Source organism: Colobus angolensis, unplaced genomic scaffold (assembly GCF_000951035.1).
Source record: "Colobus angolensis palliatus isolate OR3802 unplaced genomic scaffold, Cang.pa_1.0 Scaffold31, whole genome shotgun sequence".
NCBI classification, from domain to species: Eukaryota; Metazoa; Chordata; class Mammalia; order Primates; family Cercopithecidae; genus Colobus; species Colobus angolensis.
Genome location: NW_012116377.1, coordinates 1102490 through 1124164, shown reverse-complemented (window position 1 = coordinate 1124164; position 21675 = coordinate 1102490). Strand labels below are relative to the sequence as shown.

The 21675-nt window shown below is 56.8% G+C and overlaps 1 protein-coding gene across 3 annotated transcripts in view; it reads left to right on the top strand.

Annotated features, from left to right (window-relative positions):
- Positions 1–21675, top strand: part of IQSEC1 (IQ motif and Sec7 domain 1) — a 183674-nt gene that overhangs the window by 152037 nt on the left and 9962 nt on the right. For all 3 annotated transcript variants that reach the window (XM_011950653.1, XM_011950654.1, XM_011950652.1), the window contains exons 4-12: positions 3860–4021; positions 6607–6729; positions 8243–8409; positions 13047–13186; positions 13626–13655; positions 15199–15324; positions 16811–16910; positions 19361–19522; positions 20254–20430. In XM_011950653.1, the coding sequence (XP_011806043.1) occupies positions 3860–4021; positions 6607–6729; positions 8243–8409; positions 13047–13186; positions 13626–13655; positions 15199–15324; positions 16811–16910; positions 19361–19522; positions 20254–20430 (1187 nt within the window). The remainder of the gene's footprint in view (positions 1–3859; positions 4022–6606; positions 6730–8242; positions 8410–13046; positions 13187–13625; positions 13656–15198; positions 15325–16810; positions 16911–19360; positions 19523–20253; positions 20431–21675) is intronic.

The window sequence follows — 21675 nt, the reverse complement described above, 5'->3', positions numbered from 1 at the left end:
GGAAGGGCTTCATTACACAGGCTAGGAGTAGGGGAGGGTAGCAAGGTCTAGGTAGCAGGGGATTCCCACTAGTAAATGCCCAGTGCCCCGGCCGTCTGCTGTCAGGGAGGCTGTTGAGGACCTGTCCCTCCTGTAGGGAGCCTTGGGGGGACTCCCAGCCCCACCCTGGAGCTGGCCCTGGCTGTCCAGCTGCAGCTCCTCCGCAGTTCCCCTCAGGTGAGTGGCGAGCTCCTCATCACTGGCCCAGGCCCCCTCACTGAGCATCCTCACTTCTGCGATATCGCCCTTGAGGCCTGCTGGGTGGAATCCATTCCCTGCACTAGGTTCAGGCTAAAAGCTGATGCCATCCTGGACTCACTGCTCCTTGTCCTTCTTGTTCCTACCACCACTGTCCCCACCTCGGCCACCCCCCACCCAGATTCATCAGCAAATATTGACACCTCTGCCCTCAGACTGTGTCCTCGACCCATTCCCCTCGTACCTCTGCTGCAGCATGGCTGGGTGCCCACAGGAGCCCTTCACTCAGCTGCCAGCTGGGCCCTGGCCCGCGACCTCCTCAGCATGGCATTGCCCATGTGGACTTAGGACCCCCATCACCCCCCTCTTCACAGCACGCCGGGGCTTCTCAGCCCACTCGGGAGAAAGCCAGACCCCCTCCATGGCCTGCAGCACAGTGTGGTCTGCCCGCCGGCCCACTGCCCCCTTTGCCTTCCCCCGGGGTCCCTATGCTCAACCCTGGAATAGCCTCTCTGATCTCCCCACCCACCTCAGGGCCTTTGTCCTCACTGTCACCTCTTCCCAGAAAATTGCCTGATCCCTCAGTCTCTGTCCCCTGCCCCCTCCCCAGACTAGGCCTCTCAACTGTACCCACAGGGGCCCATGGCTTACTCCCAGCCAGTGTTCACCAAGAGGTGCCTGGCCCAGCAGACACATGGTGCTCACCTAATCCTGAAGAGCTCGCATGCCCACTTCCCACAGCGCCTTCCCCTCTTCCCTCTGTGCTCTGAGCACCTCCAGGGCTAAGGAGCCTTGTCCTGGAAGTCCCTGGATGTGGCACATCAACACCAGAGAGTGGATGGAGGCAAAAAAAAAAAAAAAAGAGCAGCTGCTGCCCGGGGAGGTGACAAGGCAGGACCCAGCTGGGCCTGGACCTGGTCACTGCAGCAGTGGCCTGGAGGGACCAGACAGCCTGGGTGGAGTCAGAGCATGCACCTGTGTGGGGAAGGGACCAGGCAGCAGGGGGTGGGGATAGCCCAGCCCAGCTCCCGTAGTCACTGCCATGGGGGCCAGGGAGCAAAGGCCCAGGGATGCCAGAAGGTCTGATTTTTCAGAAGCCAGAAATCCAGATTTTTTGTACACTCTTTCAGGTTTTAAATACTGGCAACTAACTGGAATGCTTTCTGTTAACAGTGTGTAGGCCAAAGAAAACCCAACTATAGGTGAGCCATGGCAACCCCTCACCTGGAAGCTGAGGGAGGGAGAGAAGGGTGTGGTCTGGGGCTGGCATGGAGCAGGACAGTGAGGACCCAGAATCTGCTCTGGCCGTGGCTGTAGAGGCCTGGGGCATTGGAGCAGTTCTTGGCTGGAGACCCCCGAAGCATAGCAAGGCATGTGATCTTGTGAACAGTGAAACGCTGGCCCTTCCATCCTGGGTCCCTGGGACAGGTAGGAAAGGGGCCACTCCATTACCACTTCTGTGCCAGGACCAAGCCAGCTAGTGGCTGCTCCCTGCCACACTCCTGGGGACAAGCTTATGGGTGTGGCCGTCCTAGGGTAAAAATAGCAGGGTCACCTTGCAGCCAGGAGGCTTCCTTTCACTTACACATGGAAATACAGTGTCCACAGGGCGCTGTTGTCAGCCAGAAGCTGTGCGGTTATGGGGCGGGTGGACACCGGCTTTCATCTCCATTGCCCCCACCCTGGGGACAGAAGAATGCTGACCTCTACCTGCTGGGGCAAGGGGTCAGGCCCAGCCCCCCAGTTAGTGGATGACCCGGCCGATTATACCCCAGCACAGGTTCTGGGTGTGCCATGAGGCAAGGAGGCCCAAGCCACACTGGACCCCTCATGGACTCTTGAGGAAGCACATGTCCCTGTGTCCCCAACCACTTGACAGCTGTCGGTGACTCTGAGGACTTGGGCCAAGGGGACATGGAGGCAGTCTGGCCTGATGGCTCCATACAGCTCCCAGAGTGACCTGGCAAACTCCATAGAGAACACCCATCCTCTGGGGTCACATGTGTGGCCATCTTCAAAGCCCTCTCACACCAGCCTGTTTTTTTTGTTTTGTTTTTTTGTTGTTTTTTTTTTTGAGACAGAGTCTTGCTCTGTCGCGTGGGCTGGAGTGCAGTGGTACAATCTCAGCTCACTGTAACTTATGCCTCACGAGTTCAAATGATTCTCCTACCTCAGCCTCCCGAGTAGCTGGGATCACAGGCATGAGCCACCACGCCTGGCTAATTTTGGATTTTTAGTAGAGATGGGATTTCACCATGTTGGCCAAGCTGGTCTGGAACTCCCGACCTCAGGTGATCAACCTACTTCAGCTTCCCAAAGTACTGGAATTACAGGTGTGAGCCACCACGCCTGGCCCAATCTCTCTCCTTTGACCACCAGGACCGCCCTGCCAGGTCAGCCAAGCAAGAGACCTACCACAAGATGGGCAGGACATCTGAGGCCCGAAGGGAGAAGGGGCCTGCCAGGGCTCACACGGCCGGCCCCTCACACACCCCTCACACGTGCCGGAGTGCCGCAGGGAGGCAGGGCCTGCTCCCAGAGTTGGTGTGAGCGGCACGGTCAGTGCCATGTCCCCACAGCCTGCCTGGCCCTACAGACACCTGGCCAGGTGCAGACCAGGAGTGCTCTGGCCTGGCACTAGGCCCCATCAGCCCACGACACACGTGCACCATGCACATCCCTGCCCAGGCCTGGTTCTGCACACACCTTGGGCACCGAGAGGCTTGAACTAGTGGAATGATCCATGCTCTGGGGGTCCGGTCTCCAGTGGACACACTCAGCCCTGCAGGGCCAGCCCTGCCACTGGCACTGTGACCTCCAGCTAGAAACGCTGCCTCTCTGCACCTTCATCATTACTGAGTGTGTCATTGCAGGCATCTGACTACTTTCTCAGTGTTTACAACGGGGGAAGCCAGGACCCCTGAAAGGTCATATGGCTGTCAGGCTCCCGAGTCTTGGCTCCTGAGCACCGCAGGTAACCAGAGTGCTGACCTCCTGGAGTGGGAATTGAATGAATTAGTGTGCACAGGGCGCCTCAACAGCGGCGGCACAGAGCAGTTGCTCCCCGCAGGTGCTGGGGTTGCTGTTCTTTATTACCCGTTGGCAGACAGGAGGTTCCAGTCTGCTCAGAAGAGCAGCCTGGCACGGCGGCTTTCAAGCTGAGGGGAGCAGGGATTTGGGCCAGACAGTGAACCCGGTTCTGAATGTGTGTGCAGGCGTTCGGGGCCAGTACCGGGCAGCTGAGAAGGGGCTGCAGGCAGGGCAGGGGAGTGATGGTCCATCTCCAGCACTCACAGAAGCACCCCTGCAGTCAGCCCAGCCCATTCTTTGTACAAGGTCTGGGCGAGTCTAGGTGAAGGCGTTTGTACCAGGTCCCCCACATTTGGGTTTGAGACAGGGCAGGGTGCCTGGAGCCCAGGGTCTTCCGGTGCCAGCCTGGGCTCTTGAGTTCCCACCCAGGCAGGAGATGGAACTAAACACCCCTGAATGCCTACAGGGATGAGGGCCGGTACAGGTGGGCAGGGAGGAAGAATGTCGACTGTCCACTGAGTGGAGATCCCCTCCAGGTGCCTGGCTGGCACCCGGGCAGCTGGGGCTGAGTGTGCCTCTCATCCTAACCCAGGAAGCCTGAGAAGGGAGTCCAGTACCTCATCGAGCGTGGCTTTGTGCCCGACACGCCCGTCGGGGTAGCCCACTTCCTGCTGCAGCGCAAGGGCCTCAGCCGGCAGATGATCGGCGAGTTCCTGGGCAACCGGCAGAAGCAGTTCAACCGTGACGTGCTTGAGTGAGTTCTGCGGCAGGGGTGGGACTTGATTCCACACATGCCCTCACGCACCCTGTGTTATGCATGGGCACACACAGGGTCAGGCCCACCCTACTTGCCGGGACATGTGCTGGGCACCCCCTTCTCTCTAACTCCTAGACACACACATGCAGATACCCCACATCTGTACAGCATGCAGGTGGGCACCTGCCCTCCAACGCACCATCCCACGTGTGGACCCCACTGCCTGTCTGCCCACCTTCTGGCATGTACCTTCGGCCCCTCCTCCCTTCTGTCCCTAAGCACGGTTTATCCAACCTGGCACCAAGCATCACAGCCCTCAGTGACCCACGTTCCTGCAGCCTCTCATGGCAGGGCTGGCAGGAGCAGGCAGCTGGAGGTCAGGGCACTTTCCCCTGGCCTGGCTATCGTCCTCCTACATGGACTGCATGCCGTATCTGTTCCTGACTCGCCCCTGGGGAGAGCGGTCGGGAGCTGGATCAAGTGACCTGCCTCCCTGTGGGCGGCCCGTGCCACACTCTGCCCCTGCCTTATTCTCCTGGCTGGGATATTTGGGCTACCCCCAATATCCTACCCCCACCTCCTGATTCCACAGCTCCCCCCAGCTTAGAGAGCTGGTGAGCACAACACTCTCAGCTACTTGAAACCCTTCTGAAAAATGGGTTCCCAACTCCCTGAGCCAGAAGAGTGGGCCAGGAAGAGCATTCAGAGCAGGGTGAAATGTTGGCCATCCAGAGGCAGTCCCTTCTAGCCGCCCAGCCCTGCCCATGTGCAGCCGAGGGGACCAGCGAGGGCTGGGGAGCAGGTGCCCGGGAACAGCACCCCCTGGAGCACGAGGCCTCATGTTCCCTGAGGCTGGCCAGTGCGCCTGCGGTCTCTGCTGCTTCCCTAGGAGGCAGCGGGTGCCGTCGCCCCTTTTGTCTCATGGGTGGGGAAACCAAGGCTCAGAGTGGGAGGGGCTGGCCTGGGCACACACCCCACATACACGGACTCACACAGGCACTCATGTAGTCCCGCCCCACACCAAGGAGGCTAAATGTGGCCAGCACATGGCAGGCACCAGCAGAATGTCTGTGTCCTTGGTCGGCCAAGCATGCACAGGCCGGGCATCTTTCTCCCTGCTCAGCACCTGGAGAAGCCTGCTGTATTGTTAGGGTGGCTACTGCCCTCTCCCCTCTTTGAAGCAAGCATGAGGAAAGGTCCGAGGAAAGCCCATGAGCTCCTTGGTGAATGCCCAGCTCCAGCCCCCATCCCCTGCAGCCATTCCCCGCTCCAAACCGGTTCCTGGTCCTTAGGAAATCCGCATATTGTTCTCCTCATTCAGAAAATAGCAGTGGCCTCAGGAAGTGGCTGGCTCCCTCGGACCACCACACCAGGCATCTGCAGGGCTGCTGTTCCTGCTGCTCAGCAAATCCTCCTGCCTGCTCCCTGCTTGCCCTCTCCCCACTGCTCCGAAGCCACCTCCAAGGCTGTTGCCCCAGGAGGCCTTGAGCGCTAAGAGGAGGGTGGGAGCAGCTGCATCGCCCCATGTGGGGGGTCAGGCCCTGTGTGGCCAGGCCTCTGCCCCATGGTAGTGACTGCAACGTCAATAGGGAGCTAGGCCAGAAGCTGGAGCCTGCCCCAGGGCTCCTGGTGCAGACCCCATCTTCTCTGTTCCGGGGTCACCACAGGAGGGACTGGAAGGGTGTGCCGGGGTAGAGCCATGGGAAGAATGTATAGACCATTCATCAGCCGCCCCTCTAGGCACTCCCCCACAGATGAGGGTGCATGGCCCTTTCAAGTCCCTGGAAAAGCACCTGCAAAACCCAGCCCACCACCCTGATACTCTCCCCATAAGGGCTTATTCTGAAAGTCAACACCCTGCGCACCCTTTCTTCACTGTGAAAAATGGCAGTGAACTCCCCGACCCCATGCAGAAGGAGAGGAGACTCACCGTAGTGTCCACTGTGTGCCTGGTGAGGGCTATGCTTAAAAATGCTTGTCTCGGCCAGGCGCGGTGGCTCACGCCTGTAATCCCAGCACTTTGGGAGGCCAAGGCAGGCAGATCGTGAGGTCAGGAGATCGAGACCATCCTGGCTAACACGGTGAAACCTCATCTCTATAAAAATACAAAAAATTAGCCGGGCATGGTGGTGGGCGCTTCTAGTCCTAGCTACTGGGGAGGCTGAGGCAGGAGAATGGCGTGAACCTGGGAGGCGGAGCTTGCAGTGAGCCAAGATCGCGCCACTGCACTTCAGCCTGGGAGACGAACGAGACTCTGTCTCAAAAAAATAAAAAATTGCTTGTCTGTTGGGAAAGGCTTTGATCCAGATAACCATATGCTCTGCCCCACTGGGAAAACTGCCCACATAAATATAGGCACACACACTTCCCTACAGTTCCAGGGGCTTCACGGCTCCCCAGAAGCCTGAACGTCTTTTTGCTGCATTCTGAGGGCTCTTGGCTGATTGGTTGGAGTCCGGCAGGGGCCCTCCCTACCAGGAGGCAGCCCATTCCCTGGGCACCAGGCACCACCAGCTGGGTGTGGGCTGGGCGTGTCACACCTGCAAGGGGTGCTCATGCGGGGCTGTCTGTCTCTGTTCCAGCTGCGTGGTGGACGAGATGGACTTCTCTACCATGGAGCTGGACGAGGCCCTCAGGAAATTCCAGGCGCACATCCGTGTCCAAGGGGAGGCTCAGAAAGTGGAGCGGCTCATCGAGGCGTTCAGGTGGGGCCCAGGCTGGCTGGGGGTGCTGCATCGAGGGAGGATGGTGTCCCCAGCTTCAGGGCCCGAAGATGGACCAAAGACTGCATCCCCACCATCCCTAGACAGGGCCAGGTGTCCCTGAATGTTGCTTTGGGGGTAACTGTAGTGGCCCAGTCTACGTTCCAGGCACTATGTCGGGCTCCTTTCAGCCATTGTGAGGTGGTGGGGGTGGAGGAGACTGTACCAATTATTCTGATTGTGAAGATGAGGAAACTGAAGTTGAAAGAGGTTATGATTGCGACTGCTAGGATTCTGTCTGTTCAAATCGGGATTCTGAATGCTCTTCCTCCAATTCCCCCCGAGCTCTGCATTCATCCACAAGTCCATCTATCTAGTCATTCATTTGCTCATTCACAAGGAGCGGCACAGTGACTCAGAGCACAAGCCAGACAGCCAGACGCCTGGTTCAGTCACTGACTCCACCACTTACTGGCTGTGTGGCCCTGTGCTGGTTTCTTAACTTCTCCATGCCTCATTTCTTCACCTGTGAAGTTGAATAACAATAGCACATATCCTAGAAAGGGGTGCAAGGATGAACTGACACAGGACATGTGGGCACACTTAGCCCAGCTCCTGACACAACAGTGAGCTCGAGGTCACTACACAGTCATCCATTCTGGGATCACGTGCAGACTGGCTGTGTAGGAGCCTGCATGTTCGATGCTGGGTGTGGGCAGCACAGGTCAGCTGCTGACCCAGCCCTCTGTGCTCCACACTGGTGGTGGGGCCAGGAGGATTGAGGACACAGAGGGAGGACAACCCCAGGGCCCTGGCGGGAGGCAGCATGCACCTGCTTCCTTCCAGGACGGCTTCCTGGAGGAGAGGGCACTAAGCTGGGCTCCTGAGCCTCAGTCCCGGTACTTTGCCTGGCTCCTCTACTCCTGTACTCTGTCCCTCCATGAGGTCAGCAGTGGAGGGGCCCCTGGAGTGGCAGTGGGAGCGGCAAGTGGGCTGATTCCAAGGCAGGGAGGTGTTCTTGTCCACAGCTGTTGAACCTGAGGCCCCTCAGTAGCCATGGCTGAGACAAGGTGGGGTGTTTCTCCCTCTGAGCTGCTGTGGAGGTGGCCTGGGCTGCTTTCTCCTCAGGGTCCCAGAGGACAGGCCTGACACCCACTGTAACGTCCCTATTGCAGGCAGCGGGAAGAGGGGCCCAGCCTTACAGGCGCTCACATCACATCTGTTCACATCCCATGGGCCGAACGTGGTGGTGTGGCTACTCTGAGCTCCTGGGAGCTGGGAAATGCAGTCCTCCCCAGAACGACCGTGTGCCTGGCTATAATCCAGGGTAGGAGGGACTGCAGCAGAGAAAGGAGGGCGAGTGAGTAGTCAGGGCCACCTCCGACAGGCAGGCGTGATCCTTGCTCACCAGAAGCAGGAACTGAGGCTCAACAGTACGTGACAGCCTCAGCTGGTGAGAGAGGGGCCATGTCACTTGCTGCGCCATGGCCCTGACCCCCTCCCTCCTGGCCTGCAGCCAGCGCTACTGCATCTGCAACCCCGGGGTGGTACGGCAGTTCCGGAACCCAGACACGATTTTCATCCTGGCCTTCGCCATCATCCTGCTGAACACCGACATGTACAGCCCCAATGTCAAGCCCGAGCGGAAAATGAAGCTGGAGGACTTCATCAAGAACCTCCGAGGTAAGCTGTCCTGGGCGGTCAGCCAACCACAGACTTGCTTCAGCACCTGCCCCAGCCAGGCCCTCCCCAGGTGTAAGGGCAGACAGGGACATGAGGCAGCCTCCAGCTGGGGAGCTGGGCTCCAGCATCCAGGGTCTGGCATGGAGGGACCTTTGGGGAGCACAGCACAGATGACTGGGAAGAGCACTGCCTTAGAGGAGCCCCTGTGGGACACAGGCTGCATGACACAGGCCAGGGTCTCGAGGTGTTGGGAAACCTTCCTCACGGAGAAGGTGACGCTGTTAGCTTGCCCTTGAAGGATGAAACTAGCCTTTTTCTGTGTGTCTTTACCTAAAAGTAATATATTTTAAAAGGGGACTTGATACCGCTACTGTAAATGGAGAATGAGTAGCATTTGCCAAATGTAGAAAGTAATTATAAAAATAAATACAATGAAAAGAAAGCAATGCTGCTGAGTTCTAGCCAGTGCGGCTTCCCGCTGCTGGCGCTGGAGTACAGACCCGACTCCCTCTCCCCTGGGAGGTGGGCATGTGCCGGGAGGTGTGGGTGCAGGGTCTGTGGGAAGCGAGGCCTCCTTGCATGATCAGAGACGGGAAAGGAGCTAAAAGGCCGTGACATTCCCCCAGGCAGCTCCGTGCCAGCCCAGTGTGTCCCTTGTGTGCCCCGAGGTCCTCGGAAGGAAGGAGGAAGGCACTGCATCCTTCAGTCCCCGTGGGAACCCTGGCTGCAAGAGCTGAGGGTGGGTTGAAAGGACAGGGACTGAGGGTTCCTTGGAAAGGATGTCGCTGTTTATAAAAGCAAAGAAGAGCCAGTGTGGATCCAGCCTGACTCTAAGAGCATGTGGAACTGACAAAGCCGTTCATTCTTAGTTTATTCAACAGTAGTTCTGCCGTCCCTTCTCCTTGGACAGGGTCACTTTCCAGGGAGCAGCTCCAGCTCCACTCCAGGGTCTTTAGGTGCCCTCCCATTCTCCTGGTGGTGGGTGCCACTGTGGCAGGATCCCCAGGCAGCAGAGACCACAGGGAGATGGCACCTCTGAGCTAGGCTCTAAGACCTGAGTGGTTCTGCCACCTCCCTTGGGAGGCAGGAAGGGATGCTGAGCAGGCTGGGGCATGGCTCAGAGCTCATGGACAGCCATTCTCTGCACCCAGCAGTCACTGTGTGTGGCCTCTTGCAAGGTCTGAGGGGCATTGCAGGCCCCAAGTCCATCAAGTCTGTAGTTCCTGGGAACCAAAGCATCTTGAGAGCTCCTGAGAGCCACCAGTGGACACTTTGATGGTGCAACAGATGCACTCCCAGGCCCAGGTGTCCAAGCAGCAGCCAGGAGGCCGGGGCCTCCTCTACATCCACCCGGGGCCTCCCTCACCCTGAGCCTGCCTTCTCATGGGGCCGAGCCTGTTTCTGGGATTCACAGACTTCCACGTTACACCTGATGCAGGCTGGCCACTCATCACCTCCAGGAAAGCCAGCTGTGTGCTGCATGCTGTTGGCAGCCCAGGGGGAGTTTGAGGGTCTCTGATTTGTTTTAATTAATTTATTTATTTATTTATATTTAGAGGTCCCTCTGGCAGCCTAGGGAGAGTTTGAGGGTCTCTGATTGTTTAGACACGGTCTTCTTTTGTCGCGCAGGCTGGAGTGCAGTGGTACAATCATATCTCACTTCAGCCCTGACGTCCCAGGCTCAAGAGATCGTCCTGCCTCAGCCTGCCAAGTAGCTGGGACCACAGGCACGGACCGCCTTGCCTGGCTAATTTTTAATTTTTATTTTTTTCTGGAGGTAGGGTCTCACTATGTTGTTCAGGCTAGTCTTGAACCCCTTGGCCTCAAGCGCTCCTCCCACCTTGGCCTCCCAAAGTGCTGCAATTAAAGGCTAGAGCCACCATGCCCGAATAGGTGGTTTTTTTTCCTTATTTTAGAATCTCCTGCATGTCATCTGGGATGTGCTGGATGAGAAATAACAGGAGGAACCAGAAATGACTGGCCTAGAGCAGAGAAGGATTGGCGGGGCAGGGCTGCTGAGTCAGGTGGTGGCCTGTCCATACCCCCGTGGCAGCGGCTCTGTGGTTCCTGTCCATGATTGCACCCAGTCCTGCCAGCTGTCTGGATGACAGGGTGGCAGGAGCCTCCCCACTTCCCACGGAAGGGGCTGAGCACCCCATTCCCAAGGAGGGAGCTGCAGGTTCTGTCTCCCAAGCCTGGGCTGTCCCCACCAAGTCACCCCTTTTCAGCCTGGAGCCCAAGGGCGTTCTTTCTCATCTTCTCATACTTCAGAAGGTGTGATCAGGGCTCAGAGAAGGCAGGGACCTGCCCAGGGTCACATCAGCCAGGAAATGGCAGAGGCAAGGCAGGTCCCTGGACTCCCGGAACCAGCCTGGTGCTCTGTGCCGAGCGCATGGATAGCCTGTTCTTTTTGTAGGGAAATCCTCATCTCCACCCCAACACACATCCTCTCTTGAGTGGGTCACCCCAGTTTGTCCGGTGGGTCCTGCAGCAGGAGAGCCCTGGGGGCTGGAGGACTGTGAAGGAGGAGTAGCTCACCACAGAAGCCAGTCCAGGAGTCTTTCCTTGTTATTAAAGTTTTTGAATTTTTTAGTTTATTTTTTAAATGGATATTTACATAGTTTGAAAGCCGGAAAGTAATATGATCCAGCAGTTGTGCTCCTTGATATTTACCCAAATGAACTGAAAACTTAGGCCCACGGAAAAACCTGCACACAGATGCTTATGGCAGCTCTATTCAAAACTGTCAAAACGTGGCAACCACCAGACGTCCTTGAGCAGGTGAAGGGATAAATAAACTGCATGCCTCCAGACAGTGGAATAGTGCTCAGCACGAAAGAGAAGTGAGCTATCGACCATGAAGAGATGTGGAGGAACCTGAAGTATGTAGCACTGAGTGAAAGAGGCCAGTCTGAACAGGCTGCGTGTTATGTGAGTCCAACTCTATGACATTCTGGAAAAGGCAAAACTATGAAGACAGGACAAGGATGAGTGGCTGCCAGGAGCTGGGGGAGGGGGGATGGGTATGGGGAAATCAGGATTTTTAGAGTGGTGACACTGTTATACGTGGTGCTGTAATGGTGGATAAGGGTCGTTCTACGTTTGCCCAAACCCGCAGAATCACAACACACGGAGTGGACCCTAATCTAAAACGTGGACCTCGGGTAACGCTGATGCATCAGTGTGGGCTCATCATTGTGCCAATGGAGCACTCTGGTGAGGATGGCGACAGCAGGGGTGGCTATGAGTGTTGGGGGGTAAATCTGCCTTCTGCTCAGTTTTGCTGAGAACCTAAAACTGCTCTAAAACTAATGTCTATTTAGGAGGAAAAAAATACTGGAAGGTGCCTAGCAGAGTTTCCCTCCACCCTACCCCGCGTGCTCAGGGCATAGCCTGTGCCCCTGAAGGTCCTCGATTTTGGCTTCTCCTGGCCGTGCCCCCTAGATGTGCTCCGCTCATGCAAGTGCACATATACAGGAATGGTTTTCCCCCTTGCTTTTCTCACTTACTAAATCTAAGAGAAATGGCCCATGTGCTTTACTGTGGCCTTATTCACTGTTCCTGACAGGTGCGTAGTAAGTAGTCTGTTGTGCTGATGCAGAATGATTGGTGAGCACTCCCCTGTTAATGGATACACGGGTTACTTCCAGCCTTTTGCCATTTGGAAACAGTGCTGCAATAACCTTGTATGTGTCTCATTTCCCATGGGATAAGTTCCCCAAATGCAGTCAGCGTACCAGAGGGTGCCAGAACTTGTCATTTGGGCAGGCATTGCCAGGTTGCCTACCCCGGGTTGGAGCATCTCCTGTTCTGCCAGCCATCTGTGGGAGGTCCGTCTTCCCCAAGCCCTGCAGCCCTTTGGACTGCAGCCTAGCAGAGGGATGAGGCTGGAGCTCACTGCAAAACGAGTTTGCATTTCCCGCATGTACAGGGCTGTTTCTCTGCTCACAGCAGTTTTCAGAGTGGGGAGGAAGAAAGAAGTGGTGTGTGCTTGTGGTTAGGGCAGCCCTGGGTCAGAACCCGGCCTCCAGTCTCTGCCCAGATGTTGTGGGCCAGCAACAGCAGCCACTGCAGCACTCTCACTGCTCAGATGCAGAGCTGGGCACGCCCCAGGCTCCCCTCATTTCCTCATGACAAGCCTGTGTTGTGGGCAACCTGTTTTAGAGGAGGACACCAAGCATGGGTGACGCACTCACCCATAGTCACACAGCTAGTAAGTGTGAAAGCAGGACGTGGCCCCAGGTCCATCGGAGCCCAAACTCACAAACCCCAGCCTCCCCACACCTCAGCCTCAGTCTTCCCAGCTGGAGAATGGAGATGATTATACCCACTTTGAAGGGCTGTGGTTAGCATGGAGCAGGGTAGCATTTATAAAGCCCTCTGAACATGGCTTAGAGGTGGCTCAGCCCCTGACACCCATCGCCTGCTAGTCCGGGTCAGATGTACTGAGCCCATTCCGGTAGGAGGACTGAGGAAATTTGTGTTGACTGAAAATGTCCTGTTGCTGTGGGCCTGCCTGGGAGTTCTTTGGTTCTGTTGGGTCTGGTGGAAGGTGTGCTCCTCTGATTTGCTTTAGAAACTGGTAAATCGAGTGAGCCTGGGGCCCACCCTGATAGCCAGCTGCATCCCCTGCCCAGGTGTGGACGATGGTGAGGACATTCCCCGGGAGATGCTGATCGGGATCTATGAACGGATCCGTAAGCGAGAGCTGAAGACCAATGAGGACCATGTATCCCAGGTGCAGAAGGTGGAGAAGCTCATTGTGGGGAAGAAACCGGTATGTCATGGGCCCTGGTAAGTGGTGGGCCCCAGCACCACCTGGGCGGGGCTGCCTGCCAGGCCTTCTCACTCCCACCCACCCAACTCCGTGTGGTCCCTTCCAGCAGGGCTGGTGAATTCTGCCAGCCAGGGCTTGGGGTTTTTTCAAGTGGCTTCTGTCATATTCGGGAATAACAGCTATTGGCTCTGCATTACAATCTGAAGAGAGCTGAGGCGCTTAATAATCCAGCAGGCCAGGGTTGTGCAGTGGCTGAGTTCTGGGCCCCTGAGACTGGCGGGCTTTCCTTTTCTCTCAGAGATCTCTGCCAGAGCAGGTCCCCCACATACTGGCTGGGTGGAGCCCAAGGGGAGGTGTAGGGAGGGGGCACTTGCAGCATTGGCCTGGGCATGGCTTTGAAACATGAACACCCTTTTGTTGGTTTCACATTCTCCCACAGATCGGATCCCTGCATCCCGGGCTCGGCTGTGTGAGTATTTCTCTGCTTTTACCTTTGTGGGTAGCCCACTGCACTAGGGAGGTCCAGCATCAGCCAGTCTCCGGCTCCCCAGACTCCCAGAGCCCGAGTGCTGGCTGCTTGAGTTCGTTGCTGGGGCGCTGAGGAATCAGGTGTTCATAATTACCCTAGCCTCCGATCTCTGCAGGCCCTGAGGCTGTGCTGTCAGGGGAGACTCCTGCTGCTTCTTGTCGGTGCCCTGTTGAGGCCAGCCCCCAGACCCTGCGTCTGAAACAGACCCCGGTGTGTCCTCTGAGGCCCTGTCCTGTCCACTACCTGACCCTGCTCTGTGCTCTGTCCCCCACGTCCCATGCCCCAGGCTCTCCCAGTGCCCGCCTCCTCACCCCCAGGACCCATCCTCTGCCATAGCTTTGTGGTGTGCCCACACACCCCAGAGCACATGCACACAGGGTGACCAGGCCGCTTGCCATGACCCTCCTTGTGGACTAGCCTTGTCCCTCAGTCCTGAAAGCAGCTCTGCCTGCCCTCACCCTCCCCAGCTTCCCCTGTAAGAGACCAGGCCCCTCCCACCTCCAGCCTGTGCTCCCCAACCCTCCCGTCCTCTCTCCTTCACACCTTTGCAATCTGAGCACCCCAGACTGGGCCACATTTTGCCCCCTCAACTTAACCCCCTGACGTGCCAAACTCAGGCAGCCCTGGCCTAGAGCACGCCTGACAGAGTCAAGCCCCTGGCCTCAGGGCGGTGATCCCGGGGATCCCACCCCTTTGACCGTCTCCCCCGTCCTGCGTGAACCTGGGCACTCCCAGAGCCAAGCCCTGATGGCTCATCCCTCGCCCTGAGGCATCTGGCCTCAAGGACAGCTGGAGCTATGACCATGTTGAGGGTTCGCATGAGCTGTCAGGGACATGTTCGGGGCAGATGTGGGGAGTGGAGGACAGGGCCAGGGCAAGTGCCACAGAGTGTTGGCTGCTGGCTCAGGATTTTCAGGCATCAGGACAATAGGAATCTTCTATGGGGAGGCTTGGTAGGGTGGGAAAAGTCCTGGGGCCTGGAATTGGATCCTGGCTCTGCCACTTCCTGATTTTGTCATTACTTACCTTCTGTACCTCAGTTTCCTCATCTAGAGTAGGTTCTCTCTGTAAAGACTTTTTCAGGGCTTAGTGGCCTCATGTGTATGACCGGCACATTGCAGGGACTCAAAATGTGACTCGCTGTCTGGCCGGAGGCTCCCAGGTGAACTTGATAGTTTAAGAAGCCTGGTACCTGCCCAAAAGAATGGAAGGGGGGTCTCAGCAGAAGCAGGGGCGCGTCCCTAGTGCTTCAGGAGAGCAGACATAAGGGATTTTAAGTAGTGGCTCCTGAGAACAGAGTACGGGAAACTGCCATGAGCCAGAAGACACATCTGCTCTTCACTGTGTGTGAGGGAAGGCGTTTTTGAACTCAAGGCCCACGTGCCAGGTTTCTAGCTTGAAGGGCTAGACTTGTCCACTGTGGCTCCCAGGGCTCCAGGAGGAGAGCTGGGCGGCCGTGGCAGGACAGCCTCTCCCCACACAGGTGCTCTCTCTGCCCCACCGTCGGTTGGTCTGCTACTGCCGGCTCTTTGAGGTTCCAGACCCAAACAAGCCCCAGAAACTCGGACTACACCAGCGAGAAATCTTCCTGTTCAACGACCTCCTGGTGGTATGTGGCTCACCCACAAGGTGTCATAGCAGGGACCTCAAGCCTGAGCCCAGGGTCCGCATCTGGCTGTCTGCATGGGGGAGATGTGCATGCACGTGGGGGTGCAGAAGGGAGGGTCTGCCTGGTGTCTGTCACACTGAGGCACGTGGAGACAGACTTCATTGACTCATGTACAGGTCCAGAGTGGGATCTTTGGCTTTAGTGCCAGCTCTTTCCAGAGCCTGTACCTTGTGTGACGCTTCCTCGGGCAGGCCCCTTCCTCAGGCAGGCTCTGTCCAGGAGGGGAATGTGGCCCCAGCAGCTCCAGACCTGATCCTGTTCGCTGAGCAACTGTAGAATTCTCTTCTTAGACTGAGCAGAGGTTGCAGAGTTAGTCCTTGTTGCTGCACATCCCTCCCTAAGCCACTCTGGGCCAGACAGGTGCAGCGCTTTCTGATTGGCTAGGCCTGGGTCCCAGGCCCCACCTCCTGGAACCCTGAGCTGGTCCCCTCAAGACCTATGGACTGAAGGAAACAAAGGCTAGAGGTTTCCCCAAAAGGAAACTGGGGAGCTCTTGCCAGAAAAAAAGGTGGCATGGATGCTGGCCAGATGGGGGCAGAAGTGCCCAGTGCAGAGAGTAGGGAGAGTTTGTCCTTTGGATTTCTATACCATGCCACGGGCTTTCTTGCCAAAGATGCCCATGTTCTTGATTGGGTATGAAGACTGGCTACCCTTCTCTGAGCACTGATGTTGAAATCAGACCTGTAGGTTCAAATCCTTTATGAAGAACTCCTGACCTTGAGCGAATCCCTTCACATCTCTGAGCCTCAGTTTCCTCCTCTGTAAGATGAATCTCTCAGAAGGTGGCAGGGGTCCAGTGAGGTCCTGGACATAAGACCCTTACATGGTGCTTGGCATGCCCTGGAGACCGGGGAGGTGTGAGCTCCCCTCTCCCCTCCCAGCCCAGCCTTTGGCTGCCACACTGGAAAGTTCCTTTCCTTACTGCAGACCAGGATAGCAGCCAAGGACCGTGGCGGGCCAGCAGGGGTTCAGGGATCACATCGCTAGCCCACGGGCCAGTCTCCCTGCTGGCCGTCACCAGGTATAGTTTCACACTCTAGCTGTTCCCGAGAGAGGAAGCCATGGCTTCTTCTCAAGGTCAGCGCTGCTGAGCGCCACCTGTCCATTCTTGCCCCTCAAGGTACCAAGCCTCAGGTGTGTACACCTCACCTGGCTCTGAGAAGGCACTTGAGGAGGCTCCATACTGTGAAGTGCCTACTGCCTCTGTGCCAGGTTGTGGGACTTTGTTGCTAGCCAAGATGGCATCAGGGTTGCAGGGACAGGAACTGTCGTCCGAGTCTTGGAGTGGAAGGCCATGCCCTCCACCCACGTGGGTTTGTCCCTTCCTCCTGACTTTGAACTCCAGGAGGGTCCTCTGGCCAGAGGTTGCACATAGTCACGGCCCCCCGAGGCACTGCAGCTCAGCTGTGTCTCTGGCTGCCTCCAGGTCACCAAGATCTTCCAGAAGAAGAAGAACTCGGTGACATACAGCTTCCGACAGTCCTTCTCCTTGTACGGCATGCAGGTCCTGCTCTTCGAGAACCAGTGTAAGTCTGCCCCAGGGCCTGCCTGGAAGAGCGCACGTCCCAGCTTACGCTCTTTCTCCTGGCTGCTTCGAGGACAGAACCCTGTGGGGGCTTCTACGCTCACCCTTGTTTTATCCCCAGAGAGCAGATTGCAGCTAGGAGCTCTGGTGAGCAGTAGGCACAGACCCTCAACAGACCCATCAGTCAGTTGAGCCTGATGTAGTTACTAGTACTTCACTTCTTGCAGTGATAAGATTTTTAAATTTATGGCAGAAATACATTTATTTAAATAGGGGGGAGGGGGGAGGAGGGATTGCATTGGGGAGTTATACCTGATATAAATGATGAATTGATGGGTGCTGACGAGTTGATGGGTGCAGCACACCAACATTGCACAAGTATACATATGTAACAAACCTGCACGTTATGCACATGTACCCTAGAACTTAAAGTATAATAAAAAAATAAAATAAAATAAAATAAAATAAAAATAAAAATAAATAAATAAATAAATAAATAAAATGTTGACAGAAAAACATTAAATCGTATAGGTGATATGCAAACATGGCCCAGGACACAGGCAACAGCAACCCCCGAGTGTCCATGGAAGTGAAGAGCTGAGCCCCTCAGCCTGGGTCAGATCCCAGCTCTGGCTCAACTGCTGTGTGGCCTGGCTCTGCAACCCCTCTGGCCTGTTTCCTGGGTCATAAAGTAGTGCCTACCATGGGGCCCCCATCATACCTGCCGGAACACAGTGCTTTGCAAGGGTTAATTTTGATGTCCTGCTGGAAGGCACTGGGTAAGGCCTGGGGGCTTGGGAGTTTGGGGGGCTCACACCTGCAGCACCCCACTGGCTTCCATTTTACCTTGCTCCTTTTGCTCTCCACGGCTTCTCTTCCCCCTCCTTTGTTTCTTTCTTGTTGGAGGCTGAGCCAGTCCTCCTGGGCTGGGGAGCAAGGGGCCACCTGGAGTGTCCTAGGGAAAGAAGCTGAGTGTCCCTGCTTGAGCAGTAGGGGTCCCTTGTCCTCTCAGAACTAGGCGTCACTGTCTGTCTAATCAGCCTTCCATCTGCAGGTGAGAACAGTGTCAGGGACCCGCAGCTGGACCATCCAAAACCACAGGCCTTGCACCTAGATCTGGGGCTCTCTGTCCCCTTCTGTCTTCAGTGGGACCAGGGACAGCCCGGCAGGAGCCCCTGCACTCCCTGTATGCCCTGCTCCCCATGCGCCCAACAAGGAGCACGGCGTGCCTGCCCTGGCCGCCTCCCTACCTGCTGCCATTCCTGTCCATCGCAGGCTGCAAGTCATGCCTTACCTTGGTCCCAGGGGAGACCAGTGCCATCCCCACATTGTCCTGACCAGCAGTAGCCCACTCTCTGAGATGGTGTCATTGACCCGTGCCCCCCAGGGCTGGGGTGGGAACTTAGTGAGATCCTGGCATTAAAGCTCCCAGCAGGGGGCCAGGACCACTGTGGACCGTCAAGGCAGAGGCTGCACCTGGATCATGTCTGTGGTCCCAGGGCTTGGCCTTAGATCCTGGACGCCGGGTGCTGGCAAGAGCTAAGCCTGCATGCCAGGGATCTCAAACTGGCAGCCTTGGAGGCAGGCCCAGCTCAGTTATGTTTTATATGGTTTGCATATTTTTTTTAAAATTTGCTGAACCAGTGTCCACATCAAAATGTAGATATTGTGAAAATCAGAAGGTTTGGCATCACTAGGCACATGTTCCCACGTGACAGTTTAGGGCTGCATGTACACACATGTGCATACATATGCACACAGGAGCACTCTGCAGCTGCCCACAGGTCCACCTGGCCCACCTGGTCTGAGCCAAGGTCAGATTGGTGCTTGGTCCAAGAACCTTCAAGTATCCAGTGCCTGATGCTTTGTCAGTGACTCCCACTGCAGGAGCAGCACTGCCAGGAGATCAAAGCCCCAGGGACCCTGAAAGCCAGGAGGTGGCACCAGGCAGATCTGGGCACAGGGTTCCTTGACTGTGGAGTGCCCATAGTGCACCCCATGGGAGCTGTGGGCCACAGGCCATTCGGGATAATATGGCCCTCACTGTTGTCCAGAACTGAAATGATTAGAGAAGACCCCCACCCTTCTCAGGACGCAACCTCTGTCCTCCTCCAGGATTCAGCACCTGGCAGAGTGTCCAAGGACCTGGAAGTCAAGGGCCTAGTCTCCACGACCTTAGGGTTGGGGAAGAATGGTGGCCCCAGCAGCCTCCCGTGAGCTCGGCCACTTTTGTCCCCAAGTCACATGTGGAGCAACACAGACCATCTTTCCCAAGTTGGGAGATGAGGTTGCTCTGTACCCCTGCAGCCTGCCACCGCAGAGGCTGGACTCCGGGCACTTATCCCAGGCTCACGCACAACTCAGCCCTACCATTGTTTCCTGACCAGAGAGGAGGTTGCAGAGAACACACTGAGACCCGTGGGCCTCCTCCCCTCTCCTTCCCTTTTGCAGACTACCCCAATGGCATCCGGCTCACTTCATCTGTCCCCGGAGCAGACATCAAAGTGTTAATAAACTTCAACGCCCCCAACCCTCAAGACCGGAAGAAATTCACCGATGACCTGCGAGAGTCCATTGCGGAAGTCCAAGAGATGGAGAAGCACAGGATAGAGTGTGAGTACCAGGGCTTGTGGACAGAAGGCCAAAACTTGCTGGACACTGGCACTTGCCTCCCCATGTCAGGGCAGTGACTTCTTCTGAGCCCACAGAGATGAGATGTCCCTCAGTCTTTTCTGACCTTCCCTATGGCCACGTGATGGGGCAGTCTGTGTGCCCAGGCTGCAGGAGGCACGGAGGGGGTCCAATCCAGGACCCGCCCTACTTGTTGCCTGTCGTATGTCCAGCAAAAGACTCTGGCTCTCTGGTCAGCCCATGCACAAGAGCCTGCAGAGTTCCCAGCTGGCCTTTCTGTACCTCGTCGTCTTCTGCATCAGGCTCAACCCACTGATGGGTCACACAGCCAAGGCCATCCTTGGCTGCAGGTCTACTCCCTGGAGGCACATGGGACTCCCTACTGCTACCCCTTCTGTGGAAGGCTCTGGCTAATCCTTGCTCATCTCCCAGACCTAGGCAAGTCTGTGCCTCCCTGTCCACCCCCGAGCCTGGAAGATGACTGTCATTCCTGCAGGTCACAAGGCCCTCTGGCCTCTCTAGCCTTCCTCCTGAGATCTCCTTTCTGCTCTTTTGTCCAGGGTGGCCATCACACCCTCTTTCCCAGAAACAGCCCTTCCCCATTCAAGGCAGATGGTGGCTCAGGACAGTGCTAGCTCCAAACAGAAGGCCCCGTCTCCTGCCCACTCTAGGCTGTGCTCCTCTCACCAGGCCCCTCACCCTCTCTGTTCCAGCGGAGCTTGAGAAGCAGAAAGGCGTTGTGCGGCCCAGCATGTCCCAGTGCTCCAGCCTCAAAAAGGAGTCGGGCAATGGAACACTGAGCCGGGCCTGCCTGGACGACAGCTACGCCAGCGGCGAGGGCCTCAAGCGCAGTGCCCTCAGTAGCTCCCTGCGGGACCTCTCGGAAGCTGGTAAGAGCTTGGCCTAGAACCACCTTCCTAGCCCAGCGCATGCGAGACCGAGGCAGGGCGTCTGCATTCGGGGCATGCATCACGCGGGGCGGGGCCTGCGGCGAGGCCAGTGTGGCATTTCCCCTGACCTCCCCCAAAGCAGAGCAGCGTCTGACAGCACAGAAAGGGCATCCCAAAAAGACGCAGGAAAACAGGACCAAATTGTGAAAAAGAAAGGCATTGTATACGAATTAGCTGGGGAAGTCATCCCCATTTTCCCTTTCTTCTTCCAGGGGTTGTATTTACTCGTTTATTGATTTGGGAAGTCGCTCTAGCCCGGAGTGAGCCGGCGGCTGTGTCCCGTGCTCTCTGTGCGGCCGCGTCCCTGTGCTTCATGCTGATGAATGAACTTGCGCGGAACCCTCTAAGCTGTCTGGCGCCCCCTTGCCCACTGTCCCCGGTCTTGCTTTCCCTGCGGGGCCTCCTCTCCTGGGAAACCCGGGCCTCGTCCAGCCCAGAGGCCGTTGAGCAGCGGCCAGGGCTGGCTCCGGGGTCCGGGAAAGCCCTGGTGGGAACTGTGATGTTGTGGTTGTTTCTTTGTTTCTGTGTGTGTTTAATTTGCTGCCAGCTATTTCACCCCCAAGCAAGCAGCACCCCTGAAACTGCCTGCATTCCTGGGGGTGGGGCACTGTGAGCAGCAAGGCTCAGGGGCTTTTGCCAGCAGCCTTGGCCCAGCCTCTCCCTCTTGGAGCAGGAGAGACAAGAGGCATGGGCCGGCCGGTGGGTGCCTGCTCTTGCCGCTGCAGCCTGTGTTGCTGCTCAAGGAGTGTACACGGGAGGGTATCATACCCACCCTCAGCCCAACAGTCTGTCCACCAGTCAGTGAGCTTCTCCTGGAAAGGGCCCTGGGGGCTGCCTGGGGCTGCAGTGGCCCAGCTTGTCCCGCGCAGGTCTGCCCTAGGAGCCTGGTGTGCCTGTTTTGGGAAGACCCCCTTCCCGGGGTTGCCTGCCCCACCTGCCCCGCCTCAGGACTCCCTCCTGCACCTGCCCATCAGCAGCCTTGCCTCCCCTCAGCTAAGTCCCTCTCAGGCCCTTTGGAGTCTGCCCTTTTTTTTAAGTTGGATTTTTTCCTTTGTTTTCGTTTTGTCATTATTATTATTATTATTATTATTTGCCATAGTAAAAAAAATCAGAAATTCATTGCCAGTTGCCAGCATGAAGGTTGAACCCAGGGCTTCTCAACCTCGGCTTGATTGACATTTTGGG